At 45.2% G+C, this 18,807-nt stretch overlaps 1 protein-coding gene across 1 annotated transcript in view; it reads left to right on the top strand.

The window, feature by feature from the left end:
- Window positions 1-18,807, top strand: part of BANK1 (B cell scaffold protein with ankyrin repeats 1) — a 196,213-nt gene that overhangs the window by 92,416 nt on the left and 84,990 nt on the right. The window contains exon 7 of the mRNA XM_081876829.1: window positions 1,123-1,319. Coding sequence (XP_081732955.1) covers window positions 1,123-1,319 — 197 coding nt within the window. The remainder of the gene's footprint in view (window positions 1-1,122; window positions 1,320-18,807) is intronic.

The raw sequence follows: 18,807 nt of genomic DNA, 5'->3' as shown, positions 1-18,807 counted from the left end.
AGCTAAGGAGGATAGTTAATCTGGAAACAGAGGGCAATTTAGAAAGTTCTGATTGAACCACATGCAGGGATCGGCAAAAATTTTTAGCAGCAGGCCGGTCCACTGTCCCTCAGACCTTGTGGCGGGCCGAAGAAGTGGCACCGGGGGGCGGGGAGCTGGAAGAAGAGGTGAGGGGGGCAAGTAGTCCTCCTCCCCACCCACACCCCCAGCCTACCTTCCCTGGGACTGCCACCGTGGGTAGGCAGAGCGAGCTCGTCCCCTCTGCTCTCTGGCCCCCAGGAGCACCAGGGCGGTGGCGGTGGCGGAGGGAATATGAGTGGTATGAAAGGGCTGGCTCTGGAGAGGGGCTGCTTAAAATGGCGCTCAGCCAGCTCAGCCCAGCCCCCTTCCTCCTCGAGGCTGGGCGGGTGTTATGTACTGAAGTTCTCACCCTGGGACAGGGGGATACTGTATATAGTTTTCACTCAGGTCCACATATGCAAGTAAGGAACTGAAAGTGACATTCAGGGATTGGATAGTTACAGAAAGTTGTTACTGTTGCTTTGTAGTTGAGCTCTATATAAGCAGGTTGGCTGAACCCTTCAGTTCAGTTCTGTTCTAGCCTGTGAATAAACAAGAGCTGTCTGAAGAATCGCTGTGTCGTCTGATATGTTCACCCACAACTTAACAGTGGTGAGAAGCCAGGAGGAGGGGGGGTGAGGGAGAGGGGGAGAAATTGAATGGCGCAAAATCCCAACGCTGATCTACGGACCATCCACAGGCCGGATCCTGAAGGCAATTGGGCCTGATCCGGCCCACAGGCCTTAGTTTGCCGACCCCTGAACCATAGCTTTTTTTATTCTTCATTTATCACATTTGCACCCCTCTTCGCTCTCCAAAGAGCATGAGATTTTCCCCAAGTTACCCTTACAACAGCTGTGTGAGGCAGGGCCAACGTCACCCACATAACATCATGTCTTATCAGGCATTTGAATGTGGGTCTCCCAAGTCCATTGTCTACCATACCACATGACTCCTTCATTTGTGAATGCCCTTCCCCATACACTCAAATTTGCAATATGAACTATAGACGTAAAATAAATTTTTTTGAAAGTTTTGTTTATGCCTTTTCACCCAATGCAGACTCACATTTGGAAGAGCTTCCTACTCTTCTCCACTGTGCAGCTAAATTTGGATTAAAGAAGCTTACTGCTTTTCTTCTCCAATGTCCTGATGCAATTCGGGCTTGCGGGATAGCCAATAAGTACAGAGAAACCCCAGCATGTATTGCAGAAAAGTATGGCTATAAGGAGATTCAGAAAATCATCACCGAATTGTCAGTAAGTACCTACTTATCCATAGAACTCATATAATATGTGTAACTAACTTCTTACAAACTCACAGTGCAGCCAGTTTGGTTCAAAAGAGGTGGGGGCAACTGTCCTATTTAGGGATTCCAGGAATATTGATTTTCCTAAAGAAAGGGGAGCATATTCATTGCTGTGGAATTTGCATTTGGATGTCTGAACAAGAAGGAGACAGTGATATAATCAGATATATGTTGGCTTTTACTTCCACACACTGAATTTCTGCTAATGGTGCATGTAGCATAGAATAACAGCCCAGTTCCATAAGAATATGTATTGTTCCAGGTCTCCGTGCTTTGTGAGATGTGTGCGGTAATGACTTGGATCCACTTGCAGCGATTGCAGTGAGAGTCAGTGTGGCGCAGTGGTTAGACCATCGGACTAGGACCTGGGAAACCAGGGTTCAAATCTCCACTCAGCCATGAAGTTCACTGGGTGCTCTTGGGCCAATCACTGCCTCTCAGCCTTACCTACCTCACAGGGATGTTGTAGGGATTAAATGAGGTGGTGGAGAACCACTTACACTACCTTGGCCTTATTTGAGGAAGGTAAGGTGGACTATAAATGAATAATCACTTTTCCAGATTAAATGGTCCAAATTTGCAATGCCAGCCTGTGGGGTGGCAGATATACAGTATTCATGAAAATAAAGAAACAGGCTTTGTACAACTGTGTAATTTTTCATGACATAATAGGATATTGTTTTCCCTTTAAAAGATGTAGGCATGATCCATCCAAAGTTAAGCACCTTTTATTTTATTTTATTATGTATTAAATCCGTATATCACCCTTTATCTGAAGATCTCAGGGCAATCTACAGCATAAGAATGCAAGATAGAAACACGAAGTCCATTCTGAAAACAAGAACAAATGCAAAGCAAACCAATGACTCCCCCAAAACACATTTAAAAGGATATAGGATGCTAATTCGAGGTTTTTATTCTATGCATGTCTACTGAGGAACCAGTCCCATTGAGATCAATAGGGCTTTCTTCCAGAGATGTGTGTGTGGGATTGCAGACTTAAATTCCCACTTATTTCAATGGGAAAGGAAACAGAGCCTGTGCTCAGACCTTTCACATTGGAGTCAATGAGACATAAATGCACTTGTGCCCCCTAAGTGGACTGGTGTTGCCAAAGACATTTATCTCCTTCTCAGCTTCTTGCATTATGCAGCCAGAATGTCCATATTCATTTCTTAATCACAGAAGGAGGAAAGGAGAAAGAACAGCTTGCCCGGCATGTGAGCTTATTATGGGAGTTCATCTAGGCTGGCCTCACGCAGTGTAAGGCAGGGCCTGTTTCTCTACTGAAATGGTGTGGATGGGATCCAAGTACAAAGAACATAAATCCACAGTTAAAGCAAAAAAAAATGTGGGGGTGCAGGGGATGGAAGCCACCATATTGTTGTACGTGTTAAAAACCACATCATGCAGATTGTTCAGTGTATAACAGGTAAGCTTCCTGTCTCTTTGATGCAACCCTGAGAAATAAAGAAAGGCTTTGCTTCCCAAAGCTGAGGTTGAAAATGACAGTGTATTGAAAATGACAGGGGGGATTTTGTAGATCATAGCTCATGCTAGCTAAGGCACATGGAGTCCAGAAAGAAAAGTCCTGATAGCACTTTACTGAGCAAACTGAACAAAACCAGTGTATAATTGGTGGAGAAAGGGACAGAGAGGTTTTGTCTTTCTTAGATCAGGCCTTGTATAGAGAAGGGAGGCATTCAGCCAAACTTGCAGAGGAAAAACTCTATCAGAAATACACAGCCAATCAGAGCACATTCTACCTCACTGAAAGAGATTTTGCCACACTGCCTGGTTGCTAAGCAACACTGTGACAGTGCAGTGTGTGACTGGGTTGTGGGTATGGTTCCCAACCCCTGATTTAAATGATCAGAGTTATTTGTTTTTTGTTTTGTTTTTTTTAAAAAAATGAGCATAGGTTGTCCTGTTTGTGGTACTGTATTGAAAACTTATTTTCATTCCAGTCACAGTGACTGGCACCCCTAGTGTTGCTCTTTTGTTTTGTTTTTCTAATATATAGTGCTGAATGAAAATGTCTTCTCCCACCCCTCCTTTCACTATCCCATTTGCAGGTTAAAAATGGAGGGGGGCGTGTTAGACAATGGAGCAGGGTTAGACAATATTTCAAGGTGATTAATTCTATAAAGGGGTTGCAGGAATGGGCTTACCATTGGTGGGATCCTAATCCACTCCTTTTAAACAACTACATTTCATCACAGAATGTGGTGGCGGCAATGTCTGTGAATGAAATTTTCATTATGTCTCTAATGAAAATGCCCCCTTCCTGAATCCCATTAATCCTCTGACAAATTCCCCATGGAAAATTGCCCCCAGCTTTGGTAGCCCTTTTCACCCCCACCCAACTCAAACTGAAAATCCTCTCCAAAAAACTTTCAGTTCAACACAAGGGTTCCTGTTCCTTCATTTTTTAAAAAATGCCTTCCCTCGTAGTATTTAGATTAGTTCTTAGGTCTGAGGCAATTATAGCTGTTTGTCCTATAGTACCTTCCTGTGGTGTTCATTTCAGTTTGCCAACCAACCAGGCAGGCAGGAAACCGAGCCTAGCTGGGTTTCAGACCTCTAGGCCGGTTGCCAGAAGTTTTTGACTAAAAGGCAGGATTTTGTGCTCTTGCCAGAACGATTTTCAGTAAAGCTGGGAAGTTTTTTCCACTTAGTTTACATATTTGAACAATGCAACAACAGTGGCAGTGGGTCATTGTTCTCATGTGGTCTACGCATAGGCATCTGATTGGTCACTGTGGAAACACAACTAGATTTTACAGGCCTTTGGTCTGATCCAGGAGGGTCTTCCTTATGTTCTTATGCATACCTACTAAGACTGCAGCACAAGATTTTGTGCTCTGGAGCTCGATTTGAGCTAGAAGTCCTCAGATGAGAATCTGTTGCTTGGAATGGTGGTGGTGGATAGGAACGTAGGTGGGCAAAATGGCTCCCCTTTTGCTCGCTGCTTTTTTAAAAAAACATGGCTAGTTTTGCAGAAGCGGTTTAGTCATGCTGGCCACATGACCCAGAAAGCTGTCTGTGGACAAACGCCGGCTCCCTTGGCCTGAAAAGCGAGGTGAGCGCCACACCCAGTAATCACCTTTGACTGGACTTAACTGTCCAGGGGTCATTTACTTTTTACCTTTACCTTTATACAGGGGTGGGGAACCTGTGACCCATCACATGTTGTTGGATTCCAATTCCCATCATCGCTGACCATTGGCCATCCTGACAGGGGCTAATGAGAATTGGAGTGAGTCCAAGAGCATCAGGAGATCCATAGGTCCATAATACTTTGGATTTGACTTGGGCAATAGGCTCAAAAGGAGTTGGCTAACACCTCCCCCCCCCCCCTTAGAAATCTTATTGCAAACTGCAACCAAATGTTAGGCTAGAACTACAGGTCCTCTGGAAATTGTGAGGTTGGAACTCACCAGCTGAAAGGAAAATAGCTGATCTATGCTATTTTCATTTGTTTATGACTGCAGAATGCTTTCGTTTCACTGTACTAATATAATGCAGCGGAATATGGAAAAGCAGTCACTCTTTCCTTGTGGCCTGGAGCCAAACTTAACGATTCCATCTTATCCTTCCAGGAATTTTCCCATTAGAGTTTTAAAGCTGGTCCTCATACATAATGCAAGTGGTTTTGAACCTGGGGCTTATTTTAACATCAATAGCAGTGCTCGATTTTTCTGCCATGGAACAACTCAAGATGTACAGGTCTAATGATATGGCGAACTTCTCCTAAGCTAGGCTCAGAAGCAAACTTTGAAAGCCCAGGAAAACTGTCTCAAAGGCTGAACGGTGCAGGGATTCTTGGCAGTGCCCATCCTCCACGCAACAATTTGAACCATCCTCTTCTACCACTGAAGCCCAACTCTGCCACTGCCCAAACACATGGCATCCCTTCCTCTTGGGGCAGTATGGTTGTTACAAGAGTAGATGTAGAAGAGATGAAAAGTAAGCCTTTCTTCTTGTCTTAGGCAAATTTCCCCAATTTACCTCCAAATATTTCTAAGTCTCCATAACCATAGCTGTCAACTTTTCCCTTTTCTTGCGAGGAATAAGGGAATTTCCCTTTAAAAAAGGGAAACATTGACAGCTATGTCCATAATGCCTTAAGGACCACAGCTCAGTGGTAGCACATCTGGTTTGCATGCACAAGGTCCCAACTTCAATCCCAAACAACTTTAGATAGGGCTAGGGGAGACACCTGTCTGAAATCCTAGCCAGCCACTGACAGTTAGTGTCAAGAATGATCGTGCTAGATCAGGGGTCAGCAAACTTGTTCAGCAGGGGGCCAGTCCACTGTCCCTCAGACCTTGTGGGGGGCCAGACTATTTTTTTTGGGGGGGGGAATGAATGAATTCCTATGCCCCACAAATAACCCAGAGATGCATTGTAAATAAAAGCACACATTCTACTCATGTAAAAACACGCTGATACCCAGACCGTCTGCGGGGTGGATTGAGAAGGCTATTGGGCTGGATCTGGCCCCGGGCCTTAGTTTGCCTACCCATGTGCTAGATAAACTAGAGATAGCTAATGTGATGCCCTTCAATTGTCATTGGACTACAACTCCCATCAGGCCCTGCTAGTATAATGGTCAGGGATTATGGGAGTCTAGCAACAACTGAGATAGACCAATGTTCTGACTCAGTACAGGACACCTTCCTCTCTTCCCTTAATAGCCCATATTTTTTTTTAATTTTAAAAAAGTGGTGGTTAGGGTAGCTGCAGTTCTTCCAAGGTCTTTTGCAATTTGCTCAGAAGGACATAATATGAGCCTGCTGCATCAGGCCAATGGCCCATCTGGTCCAGCATTAAGTTCTCCATGGCCAGCCAGATGGTTATGGGATGGTCAAAAGCAGATTCTCAGCACAAGAGCACTCTCTCTTCCCTGCAGTTTTCAGCAACTGGAATTTGAAAACACAACTGCCTCCAACTATAGCTAAATCTAGGTGTGGTCATGTGTCCTACATTGTAGAGGACAGTTCTCTTTTTAAAGGATGTCAGAGAACATACCCAGTGTTGGTGCTGACATTTAAAGCCCTAAACGGCCTCGGTCCAGTATATATGAAGGAGCGTCTCCATCCCCATCGTTTTACCCGGACACTGAGATCCAGCACCAAGGGCCTTCTGGCGGTTCCCTCACTGCGAGAAGCCAAGTTACAGGGAACCAGGCAGAGAGCCTTCTCGGTAGTGGCACCCGCCCTGTGGAACGCCCTCCCACCAGATGTCAAAGAGAATAACAACTACCAGACTTTTAGAAGACATCTGAAGGCAGCCCTGTTTAGGGAAGCTTTTAATGTTTGATGTATTGCAGTGTTTTAGTATTTTTTTGGAAGCCACCCAGAGTGGCTGGGGAAGCCCAGCCAGATGGGCGGGGTATAAATAATATATTATTATTATTATTATTATTATTATTATTATTATTATTATTATCTGACCCAAGTCCAGTTTAAAGATAAAGAACCATAATTAGGAGGGAGAGGGAGAGAAGCCTTGTCCATCAATCCTAAGCTCATTCATGCTTGCTCTGAAGAGCGTCCATAGGTCACCTGATCACAGTCTTCCCCATCAAGGTGAGATATATTGTATTACTATTTAAATTACAATAATTATGCTGTGATTCTCCCACAGTTTGACTTCACCCCCGGAGGCACACTCCATTGTCTCTCATGACAGATGGATGCCAGCACTTATTTCCAAATTTACGAAAAAAGTAGCCTATGGAAATCTTTGTCCTATTTTCTCCCCTTTTGTTGGTACTGCATTTCCTTTTGAGGGAGACACGTGTGTAAACAGGTTACCTTGGTTCCTGTAAACCACCACACTCTGTCATGCTATTAGTGTGTGAATACTGACTTAGAGTTTTCTTTTAAAAAAATAACTAGGCTAGTTAAAACAAAAAGCAAAAAAACCAGAAACAAATTTGATATGCAAATTCCCTCTGGATAGATGTTTGTTTTGTCTAGTATGAACAAATTGTTTTAATTTAGCCAATTTGGCAGTACTCCACAATTCATTAGCCATTCCTTAAGTGATGGGATTTGCAGCAGAGCTTTATTTTATATCTGCTGAGATCTGTACAGTCAACAACATATTGCCAGTGAATCGATAGGAAGGTATTTTGACATGATCTTTAGCATAAACCTGAAGAATAACATTGGTAACAACTGACTTTCTCCCCTTGTGCCTAATCATTTTAATCACCTTCAACTAGACCTCTGCAACCTTTATGCAATTCCCACACATAAGGGGAGAAAACCTCTTCCATCATTCCTGTACCAGCAGCTTTTTGACTACACAGTTTCTGAAGTGTTAATGGGCTGATAGGCCAAGATTTTATGATGCTCTTCAGCATCTCTACTTAAACATTCACGAAATAGTAACAGACTTGAATTTGGACCACAGTGCAGGGAGACATCCTCTGCACCAAAAGTAATAGCCCAAGCCATACTATTCTAGAGGGTCCCTAGACCTGAAGGAATGGGTTTCCCAAACCCAAAACTGACTGTGCAGGCAGTTTTAAACTGCACCAAAATCCCTATTTTTCCTTAGCTAAAATACATAAACTTGAGCTGTTGAGCAAATGCCTAACAAGAACACAGCTCTCTCCTTTATCTGTTTGTGACGGCAAGGCTGGCCTTGACTCTACCAGTAGAATAGACACAGACGCATCTGTGCCTTATCTTATATCCTCACCACAAAAGACGCACAGACCCAGTCTGGGAACAGTGCCAGAGCGTGTTCTTGGAGATGGTGACCTCTGGCTCCAAGATAGGAGTAGGAACAGGAATATTCTTTTGTGGTCAGGAGTGCAGGAAGGAAATCCCTTTTATGGTTAAGAGTGCCGGAGCAGGAACATATGTGATGTCAACTTGCGTACATAGGCTGACGTGGTTGGAGTCCTGGGGAAGGAGGAAGAGGGTGCCTGGAGGATATATATATACTGCATGAAATGTCTCATTCTTTGGACTTGCTGTGGACACACCATGCAGGTGCCTTTCTGCTGTTCTGGAGAGCAGAAATAAAGAACTCTTTCTCTGAACCAACCCTCGGCGTCATTTGACTTCCTTCCTCCTGTCTGGGCGCAACGCAGACCCAATCGGTGAACTCCAATAAGGCTACAGACCTTTGAGTGGATTGAGGGAGCATAGTGGTCTGCAGAGGGGTGCAAGAAAGCACAATTACACAATTGCAATTTTATACATACTTCTCTGGATCCAGCCCTATATAGTCTACCTCATCTGGCAGCTTTGGATTGGCAGTTTCAACCAGAAAAATGGTGGGATGATAGGATTAGACTATCTGACTCAAAACCCCCGAAACACATTTTTCTTTCTTTTCTTTTCTTTTTTAAAAGAAGCCCACCGGATATTTAATTGCCTCCCGTAGCTACACCTTAAATATGCAAAGTTTGAATTTCAAGTCATATCTCTTATCCAGTATTCAAATAAAAAAATAATTTGCACTGAGATAACATAAAGGTGAATCATTTTTTGTTCAGTGCTAAAAGAGTGATCCCCAAATGGGTATCTTAAATGGCTACAGTCAATTGCAAGCAGACTGGGGAGTTAATCTCTGAGTTACCCTAGCAACTGCCCCCAAAGAACACAAAAATTAATCAAAACTGCTTTTGCAATTATCCACTTGAATTTGCTGTTATCCACTAGAATTTGTAGCACAGAGGCATTGAACAGACCCAAACCTGCTTAGCTTAAGTGTGAGGTGGTGGCCTCATGTGCCTCTGTTTCAAATGACTGCATATTGTAAGCTTGTAATTACCATTGCATGGGACGTGGGTGGCACTGTGGGTTAAACACCTGAGCCTAGGACTTGCCGATCAGAAGGTCAGTGGTTCGAATCCCCATGACGGGGTGAGCTCCCGTTGCTTGGTCCCTGCTCCTGCCAACCTAGCAGTTCAAAAGCACGTCAAAGTGCAAGTAGATAAATATGTACCGCTCCGGCGGGAAGGTAAACAGCGTTTCCGTGCGCTGCTCTGGTTCGCCAGAAGCAGCTTAGTCATGCTGGCCACATGACCCAGAAGCTGTACACCGGAACCCTCGGCCAATAAAGCGAGATGAGCGCCACAACCCCAGAGTCGGCCATGACTGGACCTAATGGTCAGGGGTCCCTTTACCTTTAATTACCATTGCCATTCATCTTGGGTTTTCTTTTTTCTTTTTGGCCAGTTCTGACTTACTTGCAAGTGCTCATAAATATGCTATATTATTATTTGTTTAATGTCATTCATAAGACAGTTGTTCCACAATGTTACACGTCTTGTCCTTGATTTTTTTTCCCAATGGTTGTTGAGTCATTGCAGTGTGGTGTCCATGTACAGACACTTACATCATTGAGATGCATGTGTATATGGGAGCTAGTTTCTCATGGCTGCTTCATGCAAGAGAATGAGAGAGGGTGGAGCTTGAGAGTTTGGTGGGAAACCACAAAGTGTATTTTCCCCTATCTGTTAGTCTCAACTGTGCACTCTGCTGTGCAAGGCATGCAAGGCTGCTTATACCCAACGAAAGATGGGCAGGTTGATATGAGAGTAGGTGCTTGTTCAGGTATTTGTGTTCCAAGCCACTATCTTAAGTGGTATGGCTTGAAGAGAGTTCACACACACACACACACACACACACACACACACATGCATACATTGATTAGACCAGAGTTCCCCCGTTGTGTAGGGATGTGTGTACCTTGGTATGTTCATAGGGAACCATCCAACATGATCTTCTGGGCACATTGGCTGCAGGGATGGGGCTAGCTCACACCACCCCAGGACCATTCTTCCACAATATTTCCATGCATGAAGGGGTCATCTGAACCTTTTGAGAGAAACTTGTAATGGTAAACTTGAGAATCTCTTATTGAGGCTGCCATCCTAAAGACTCTTAGGAGGCAATAAGTCCCACTGAATACAGTGGGGCTTATCTCTGAATAAGCATGCACAGGATCACCACCGTTATGGGTAGCAAAGTACTCTATGGGCAGCTACATTTCTTTCCCAAGTTTTCCTGGACTGGAGATATCTCTTTTTCTTTTTAGCTCACACTGATTCCGGTGTAGTTAATGTTCAGCAAGGGAAGACAATTTGCTATGTGCAGGCATCAAGATTCCAGCTAAAATGCACTTTTGAAACCTGTTACTGGTAGCTTAATGCAAATCAGCCCATTGACAGTCCTCCATAATAGACCTTGAAATGGTGTCCTGGTGGTTAGCAAAAGAGCCATTTAAGTGCAATGATTGCCATACTCATTAGAGCATGGACCAGTGTAGGGCCTGCATGACGTGGAGAAAAATCCATAACATGCTTTGTTCTTCTACTTCTTACCCAGCTGCCTAGTTTAGTTTGAGAAAATGATGGGTCCAATGAGCCTTTTGGACCTGCTTGAGCCCAATACTGGGCATTGGAATGTTTCTTTCTACATGTACCTTTGTTTAATTAATCAGGCGAGACTGCACTGATGAGACAGGTACACTTACTGGCAAGCAACGACTTTTTATTAACTGTTGTTACTGCATAAGGAAGCATAACAGTTTACACAGCTCTGGCCAAAGGCAGGGCTATACCCTTAGGAGGTTGAAATCCAAAGGCCATTTCACACAACAGCAATTTCCTGACGTGGAGCAACTCCCCCAAGCATGGTGTATCAATGGCTCCCCTACACAATTTGTTATCTGCCAATACCATGCCCTTTATGCATTGACAACATGTTTAGACTGCTCTTCCTGAAAGTCTCAAAGCAGTGTGCAATAAAAAAGATGTTCAAAACATCATACAGAGGTGTGTCTGGCTTCTTCACAATACAGCTTTTGGCAAATGCTGAAGAGGCATCTCTTTACCCTGACATTTGACACCCGAGACATGTGTTTTCAGGGCCCACCCTATTCCTGTGCCTCTAATCTGTTTTAACTGCTTTTAATTTTGAATTTTGAATTGCTGTAACTCACATTGGAACCTGCTGGCGACAACAGCAAATTGTTGTTGACATCCTTCTGTCTCAAAAGACAATGACGTGCACCTCTGGGGTTGAAGTCAATCTACTGGAGAATCACAGCGCCTGCTGTGGCTGCAGAGACCAGTAACTCATAACTGCTTCCTCCCACATTGTTTTTGCTGTGTTTGCAGCACTGAAGTGACCTCTCCTGGGCAGTGTGCATGGTGGTAAAAGGGTAAAGGGGACACAGGTGGCGCTGTGGTCTAAACCACCAAGCCACTTGGGCTTGAGGATCAGAAAGTTGGTGGTTTGAACCTGTGCAATTGTGCTGAGCTCCTGTTGTTCTGTCCCAGCTTCTGCCAACCTAGCAGTTTGAAAGCACACCAGTGCAAGTAGACAAATAGGTACCGCTGTGGCGGGAAGGTAAACAGCATTTCCATGCACTTTGGCACTCGTTACAATGTCCCGTTGCACCAGAAGCAGTTTAGTTATGACCCGGAAAGCTGTCTGTGGACAAACACCGGCTCCCTCAGCCTAAAAACGAGATGAACACTGCACCCCATAGTCACCTTTGACTGGACTTAACTGTCCAGGGGTCCTTTACCTTTTAACTTCATGGAGGTACTGGGATTCATGTAGGGTATACTCCTTAGCCTTTTTTCTGCAGGTTTTTTCTCAGGGTTTACTCCTGAAGCCTTTCTCATTCTCCTGAAGCAGAATTTTATGATCAGAGTTTTCCTTCTCCTAGATAGGCTGCCTTCCCAGGTTGATGAGCCCTTCTGCCACTCATTTCCCTCTACAGCATGTACAGAAAACGCCTTCCTGACCATTGGACCTCCTATTGGTCTTGTCTGCTCAATCCACCAGAGCCTGTCTTTGCATGCAGGGGAAGACCCATTGGCTACCTTCACCTGGTTTAGCCAGCCAGTCAAAGCTGTTTCCCAGGGTTTGGCCACTGTCGCATGCTGACAGCTTCTAGGTGCCAAAGGTGAGAGCTGAGTGCAGGGTGGGGGACCAAAGGTGGATAGTCCTCTTAAATAACAGCTATTAAGTTTCCATAAAGTCAGGTTCAGATGATTCTCTTCAAGGGGAAAATCTGAGCTATGAGACAATGAATATGCAGGAGATCATATGTGGGGTGGTTAGTGGGTTACAGGGAACATAATGAGTTTTGCCCTTGCTGAAGCTGCTCAGAAACTGGTTTTCATATCTTGTCCATCTTTCACATCATTCTTCCTTCCAAGCTTGGCGGATAACCTGCATGGACACTTGGGATCCTGATCCTGTTATATAACTGAGCACATAAATTAGTGGGTTTAGAGGAGAGGGGAGCAAGTGGGATGTGCAATTAAATGTTACAGTGTGGAATGTGCAGGGTTCGAGCCACGCAGGATAATCTACCTCATTCTCTGAGTTTTCTGTGCAACAGGGTTCATGAATGGCAGCAATCTAGGGAAGCATGGATCTATCTTCAGTTTGTTTTGCTCCATTTTTGCATACATTTGCTTTTTCTTGGCGAAGAAAAGAAGGCTGCATGAAAATTGATACTCATTTTTGCATGCATTTCCCTTACTAGTCACATTTGTGTTCCATTTTGCTTAGCGGGTGCATTCTTGTAGGCAGTTTCACCCTAATAGAATCCATTTATGTACGTTATTGTCACATAACGTATTTTTTTGCCTGCGCTTTTCAGTCATGTACACATTTTCATATGCATTCTTTTCAAAATTCTGAGAAGCACAGATTTCAAAGGAGAGCTGTATTTTGGTTTGCTTATTGGTTCAGGAAGTGTGCGTTTGGTAGTTTGGCATGAACATGTGATCACATTAGTTTCTCCCCCTCCCCCACAGCATTCTGGCCTTGGTGGTGCCAATGGATGTGAGCATAGATTCCTATGCTACCTTTGTACTTTGGTGTCTGTGCTGTGAGTCACTTGACAGTCTGGGAAGTATATTTGCCAAAAAATACCATTGCATTTATTGACAAAAGGCTCCTTATTTGCTCCCCCACTTTTATCCAAACCATGACCTGTTCACCCATACTGTTTCTTATTAACCTTCCTGCACCTCTGCTTATTGTCAGTCCCGCAAGCCCTCATCAGTACATTGATTCACAGGGGTTGTGGTGGCCTCTCTGCTAATTACTATGAATGTAGTTTGGGGCTTTCCCAGATGTGCCCTGATTAGTTTGTGGGCACTGGGCATCCATCTGTGCTTTCCAAAGCTGCCAGTGAAAATTGCTTATTGGAGAGGAAGGAGTACATTCAGAGCCAAAACTAAGGGCGGGGGGAGCAACTTCCTGACACAGAAGAACTGGAAGTCTTAAAACTAACTCTGATTTTAACAGCCAGGTAGCTTATGAAGTTGGCAATTCCATGCACAACACAACCAAATATTTGCTAGACACACAGCATACAGCTACATAGTTTCTTTTCTTATTCAGTTACAGGCATGGGGCTATGTACTCCTATTAATTACAGGCATTGGAACAATGGTGGCTATAGTGCCTATGCTATGTCTCCACAGTGGAGGCTGCATGCTTCCAGATACCATTTGCTAGAAACATAGGAGAGGACAGTCCTGTTGTGCTCAGGTCCCGCTTGTGAGCTTCTCTTGGACATCTGGCTGGTCAATGTGAGAAGAGCACGCTGGACTAGATGGGCCAATGGCTTGATTCAGGAGGGCTATTCGTATGCTTTGATTTGGGTGATATCCTCCACACATCAGCACTGGTGACCACACACTTGAGGGAGTAGACAATTTTGTCTACCTGGATTCCACCATAGCCAGCAACTGTCAGGAGCTTGTCCTACTCTTGAGTAGGACCCTGGCAGAGACACATGCCCGACTGGCATGTTCTCTCTCTCCTGGTCGATCGTTTGGGAGCTTCAAAAGCTTTCTTCAGCCCGAACATCACAGCGACCCATGCCAACAGACATCAACACACTTAGGGATCCACAGAGTCTTTGCAGCTTGCAGAACAGACCTCAGCAACTCAGCATTTTGGCTAATCTACATTTATTTACATATAAACACACACGGAGCACTGCAACATGGCTCCCTCTCTCTCTAGCATCAGACAGCAAAGAGAAAGAACAAAGGACAATAGTCCCACTTCACGGAACACAGTAACACAAACATCCTGTCTCCGTCACTTCCCACCTTGTGGAGTCAAAACATACACCGTCATGTGAAAGACAACAATCCCATGGCTGCAATCACAGAGCAGGAATTCTAACAGCAACGTCTCCATCAACACTGAAGTAGACAAGCCTATTGGCAAGGATGCTACAGCAATGGCTCACCGCTCCTAAAGGGTATGGGAGAATGTGATGCTAAGGATCCAAACAAAGATGAAGGCCTATCAGGCTTGCATGTTGAGCATGCTGCTTTATGGAAGTGAGTTGTGGGCAACGTACAGCCATCAGGAGCAGAGGCAAAGCATGGGCATTGCAAGGGAGGCCATTGCCCGGTGCACAGTTTCTTCAAGGGTGCATTTTGCTCTTCACACCTCCCCTGCCAGCTCCGCGCTGCTTTGTGAGTCCAATCCCACATCCCAGCTTCTCAAAGCAGTATGGGGCTGGCAAGGCATCAGGAGGACGCAACAGGCATGTGCCCTTCCAATCAGAGCAATCAAGCTGGTTGGAAGGGTGTGTGCCTCCCTGCTGCATCTCCTCATGTTGCCCTTCTTGCCTGCACTAGAAGCAGCAGCAGAAATAGAGATATCCATTTCTTAGTTGAGCTGAGATTTTGTTGCAACAGCATAGCACCAAAAATAAATACAAGCGGTGTAACTCCAAAGTGAGGTATTATATCTGAGTCTATCCATATTAGGAAGATGGATCATCCTTCATTATATGCTCATCTATTTGCTCATGTCATGATATTGACTCTTCCATCATATCTGCCTAGAAGAAGCGGCTTGGCAGACTCATGGGCTATAATGCTAGTAACAACCCATCCACACTGGAATCGTTCTTCCAAAAAAAAAGGCGTATTCTAGAAAACATATTATGGTGGCCCTTAATAGTTGTGGGAGGCGTATTGTTGTTGAGCAAATATCTCTTTCTCTTCACTTACTATGGTCACTGAAAAAGAATGGACATTTGTCTTGAGTCATATCACCTGCTAGATGGACAGAAGCAGGGCTATTCTCTGGAAGCTTATTTATGATGGTCCTGGGACCCTCATCTCTGATGGTTGGGTCTGCAAGTCACCCATCAGTTTAATTAACAATAACTCCTAGGCATTATGGCACATCAATATTGTGCAGCCTCCTCCCCACATTGGGACTTGCCATTTTAATTACCCACAATGTCCAATTTCATGCTACATCAGGGGCATTGTGGGTAATTAAAATGGTGGGTAGCTGTTCGCTGCCAACAGCAGGCAAACCCCCCTATGGAGAGGAGCACACCGGAGGTGATATTGCTGAAGGATCCCTCAAAACTGGAGCCAGTCCTAGGCACTGGCGGAGGAACGGGAGTTCAGAGGGAGCGGACCGCCCCCGGCACCACTATTCCGATAGGGTGCCATCGCGACAGCTGCCCCGGACACACGTTGCTGACCCCCTGGGCGCCCTGGGCACCACACACCCCCAGGGGGTGCACCACGCCCCCAGAACGCGCACCATGCCCTCGGCGGGCGGCATACCACACCCCTGGGATGCGCACCACACCCCTGGGTGTGTGCCATGCCCCCTGGGGTGCCAGCCACGCCCCCGCCTTCTCTCTGCCCCCGGTAGCGGAGCATGCAGCTTCGCCACTGGTCCTAGGCAGGGGCACTAAACTCTAAATTTGGCTGGCTTGAAAGGGAAGGGAACCACAAAGAGGCATTGTGGAAGGATATGTCCTCGAGCCAGTCATTCACCCATAGCCCATCCTACATCACAGGGTTGCTTTGTGAGAATAAAACGGGGAAGGCGAGAACTCAAGGTGCAAGCCACCTTGAGGAAAGGGCAGATCTAAAAATAAAAATGTTATGTACACTTTATCTCATTATATGCCTGTTTGCACATATTTTATGGTAAAAGGTAAAGGACTCCTGACAGTTAGGTCCAGTCGCAAACGACTCTGGGGTTGTGGTGCTCATCTGGCTTTACTGGCCAAGGGGATTCGAACAGCCGACCCATTTTATGGTAGGTTCACATTAAAATCTGGGCCTAACAGAAAATTTCCTCAATCCCTACCCTGAACTGCCTGCTTCTCTCCATCACATGACATAGCACAAAAAATATGTTTTCCTAGATCTTCTGCTCTTCAGCATGTGTAGACACTTAGGCTATGCTCGGAGGCTTATTCACACACTACACTGAACACAGGTACTAGCTGTCACTGCACAAGAACCCAAACTGTATCCTTGTTGAACATTAAATCTGAATAACTGTATGAGTGTGCAGCTTAATTGTCTGTATGCACAGGTAAACACCTTTTTCACTCGTGAACAGCTTCTTATTCTCCTCTGATTGCAATAACAAGTTGCATTACCTAAACAAGATCTGCACATGATTATGCAGCATAACTGGAAGGGCAAGACAGGTTTTCATTTGTCATTTTTTTAATTCCCCAGCTGAGATATATCATAGGCTCTTGACTTCCACGTTAGATATTGCACTGCAGTGTGATTGTGTGCATTCTCATTTTCCTCTCTAGTGGTGTTCTTTGTTTGCTTGTTTGCCCAACAGGTAACAACTTGGCTAGTCACAATACAAAATCAATTTTGGAAAAAATCCAGGCTAAAAAGAAAAAAATCTCTGGGGTCCCCTAAGCACTAGCGTTCTAACGATAAATTACAGAGTTTGCTGACCACCTGCAAGAAATAAGCCATTTATAGCCATCGGGACTGCGGCACACTAGATAGCATCATGATGTAACGTGCTTCAGAGCCTGTGTGGATCAATAATTGGCTTCATTTGTCTTTGTAGCAATGGCATTATTTCTTCATCTGACTCCATTGCAGCTCAGACATGTGCATTCCCTGAGGGGTCCCAGGACATGAATAACAATGCAGTCCTAACTGTGTCTATTCAGAAGTAAGTCCTACTGAATTCAGTAGAGCTTACTCCAAAGTAAGTGGGCTTAGGTGTGTAACCTCCCCATGGGCCAAGTTGCTTTTTAATCAGAGCATTTCCTCTACTGTGAATGATTGCTGTTAGCTTATAGTTAGTGCTTCAGCAGAAAAGAGTTTAGAGCACTTGACTTAAGCGCTATGTCTATTTAGAGAAAAAAGGTAAAGGTAAAGGACCCCTGACAGTTAAGTCCAGTTGTGAACGACCCTGGGGTTGCGGCACTAATCTCGCTTTACTGGCCGAGGGAGCTGACGTTTGTCCGCAGACAGATTTTTCGGGTCATGTGGCCAGCATAACTAAGCTGCTTCTGGCGAAACCAGAGCAGCACATGGAAACGCCATTTACCTTCCCGCCAGAGTGGTACCTGTTTATCTACTTGCACTTTTGAACTGCTAGGTTGGCAGAAGCTGGGACCGAACAACAGGAGCTCACTCCGTCACGGGGATTTGAACCGCCAACCTTTTGATCGGCAAGCCCTAGGCTCAGGTGTTTACACCACAGCACTACCTGCATCCCAACGTCTATTTAGAGAAGGCAATAAGGGGGCAATAAGACTGCCTCTTTCAACACTACCCCATCACATGCTGAATTAACCCTATCACCAATGCATGTGCCACCATACCTCTACAGGCGCAATGTTGGCCTCAGTGAGAAGAGACATTAGAAGCACATACCAAAGGGCTTCTTGGGGTTTTCCACTCCATAGAGAAGCCTCTATGTATTTAAGGCCCTTTCATGTTGATACTGAATGCATGGCCCCCATCATCCCTGCTGTGGGAGGCTGTGACTTTCTGGCCTGGCGGGCCCCTAGCCAACCATCCAGCCAGCCATGCCAAATAACAACAAGAAGGAGAAAGTGAGCCATGTTGGGCTTGAAGAGAAGGTGGAGGCTGAAGGAGACCCTAGGCAGGAACAGGCCCTGAGGCAGGGGTAGGTAGCTGGTACAGGCAGGCATACAAAGAAAATTATGTATGTATGGTCTCCAAGGTGACTCGGGGCTGATCACCCAGATGTCGCCCAGATTGGGGCCATGGGGTGGATTGGGGGATGGGGACTGTGCACAACCCTAATAAATAGGTAATCTGGAGGGGCTCTTAGAGCTAATGTTCTTGGGGGGAACAACATTTCCTGGGCTGTCGTCCTTAGACACATGTCCGCTTCCAAACACAGTTAAGAAATCACTTATGTAAGCATCTCCGCCCTCATCGCTCAGCCTGGACACTGAGCTCCAGCTCCAAGGGTCTTCTAGTGGTTCATCACTGTGAGATGTGAGGTTACAGGGAACCAGGCAGACAGCCTTCTCGGTGGTGGTGCCCGCCCTGTGGAACGCCCTCCCATAAAAGAAATATCTGACTTTTAGAAGACATCTGAAGGCAATCCTGTTTAGGGAAGTTTTTAATGTTTGATGTT

This window comes from Podarcis erhardii (assembly GCF_964252035.2).
Source record: "Podarcis erhardii genome assembly, chromosome: 9".
NCBI classification, from domain to species: Eukaryota; Metazoa; Chordata; class Lepidosauria; order Squamata; family Lacertidae; genus Podarcis; species Podarcis erhardii.
The sequence above is the reverse complement of the archived record's forward strand: the minus strand, read 5'-3'. Positions and strand labels throughout refer to the sequence as shown.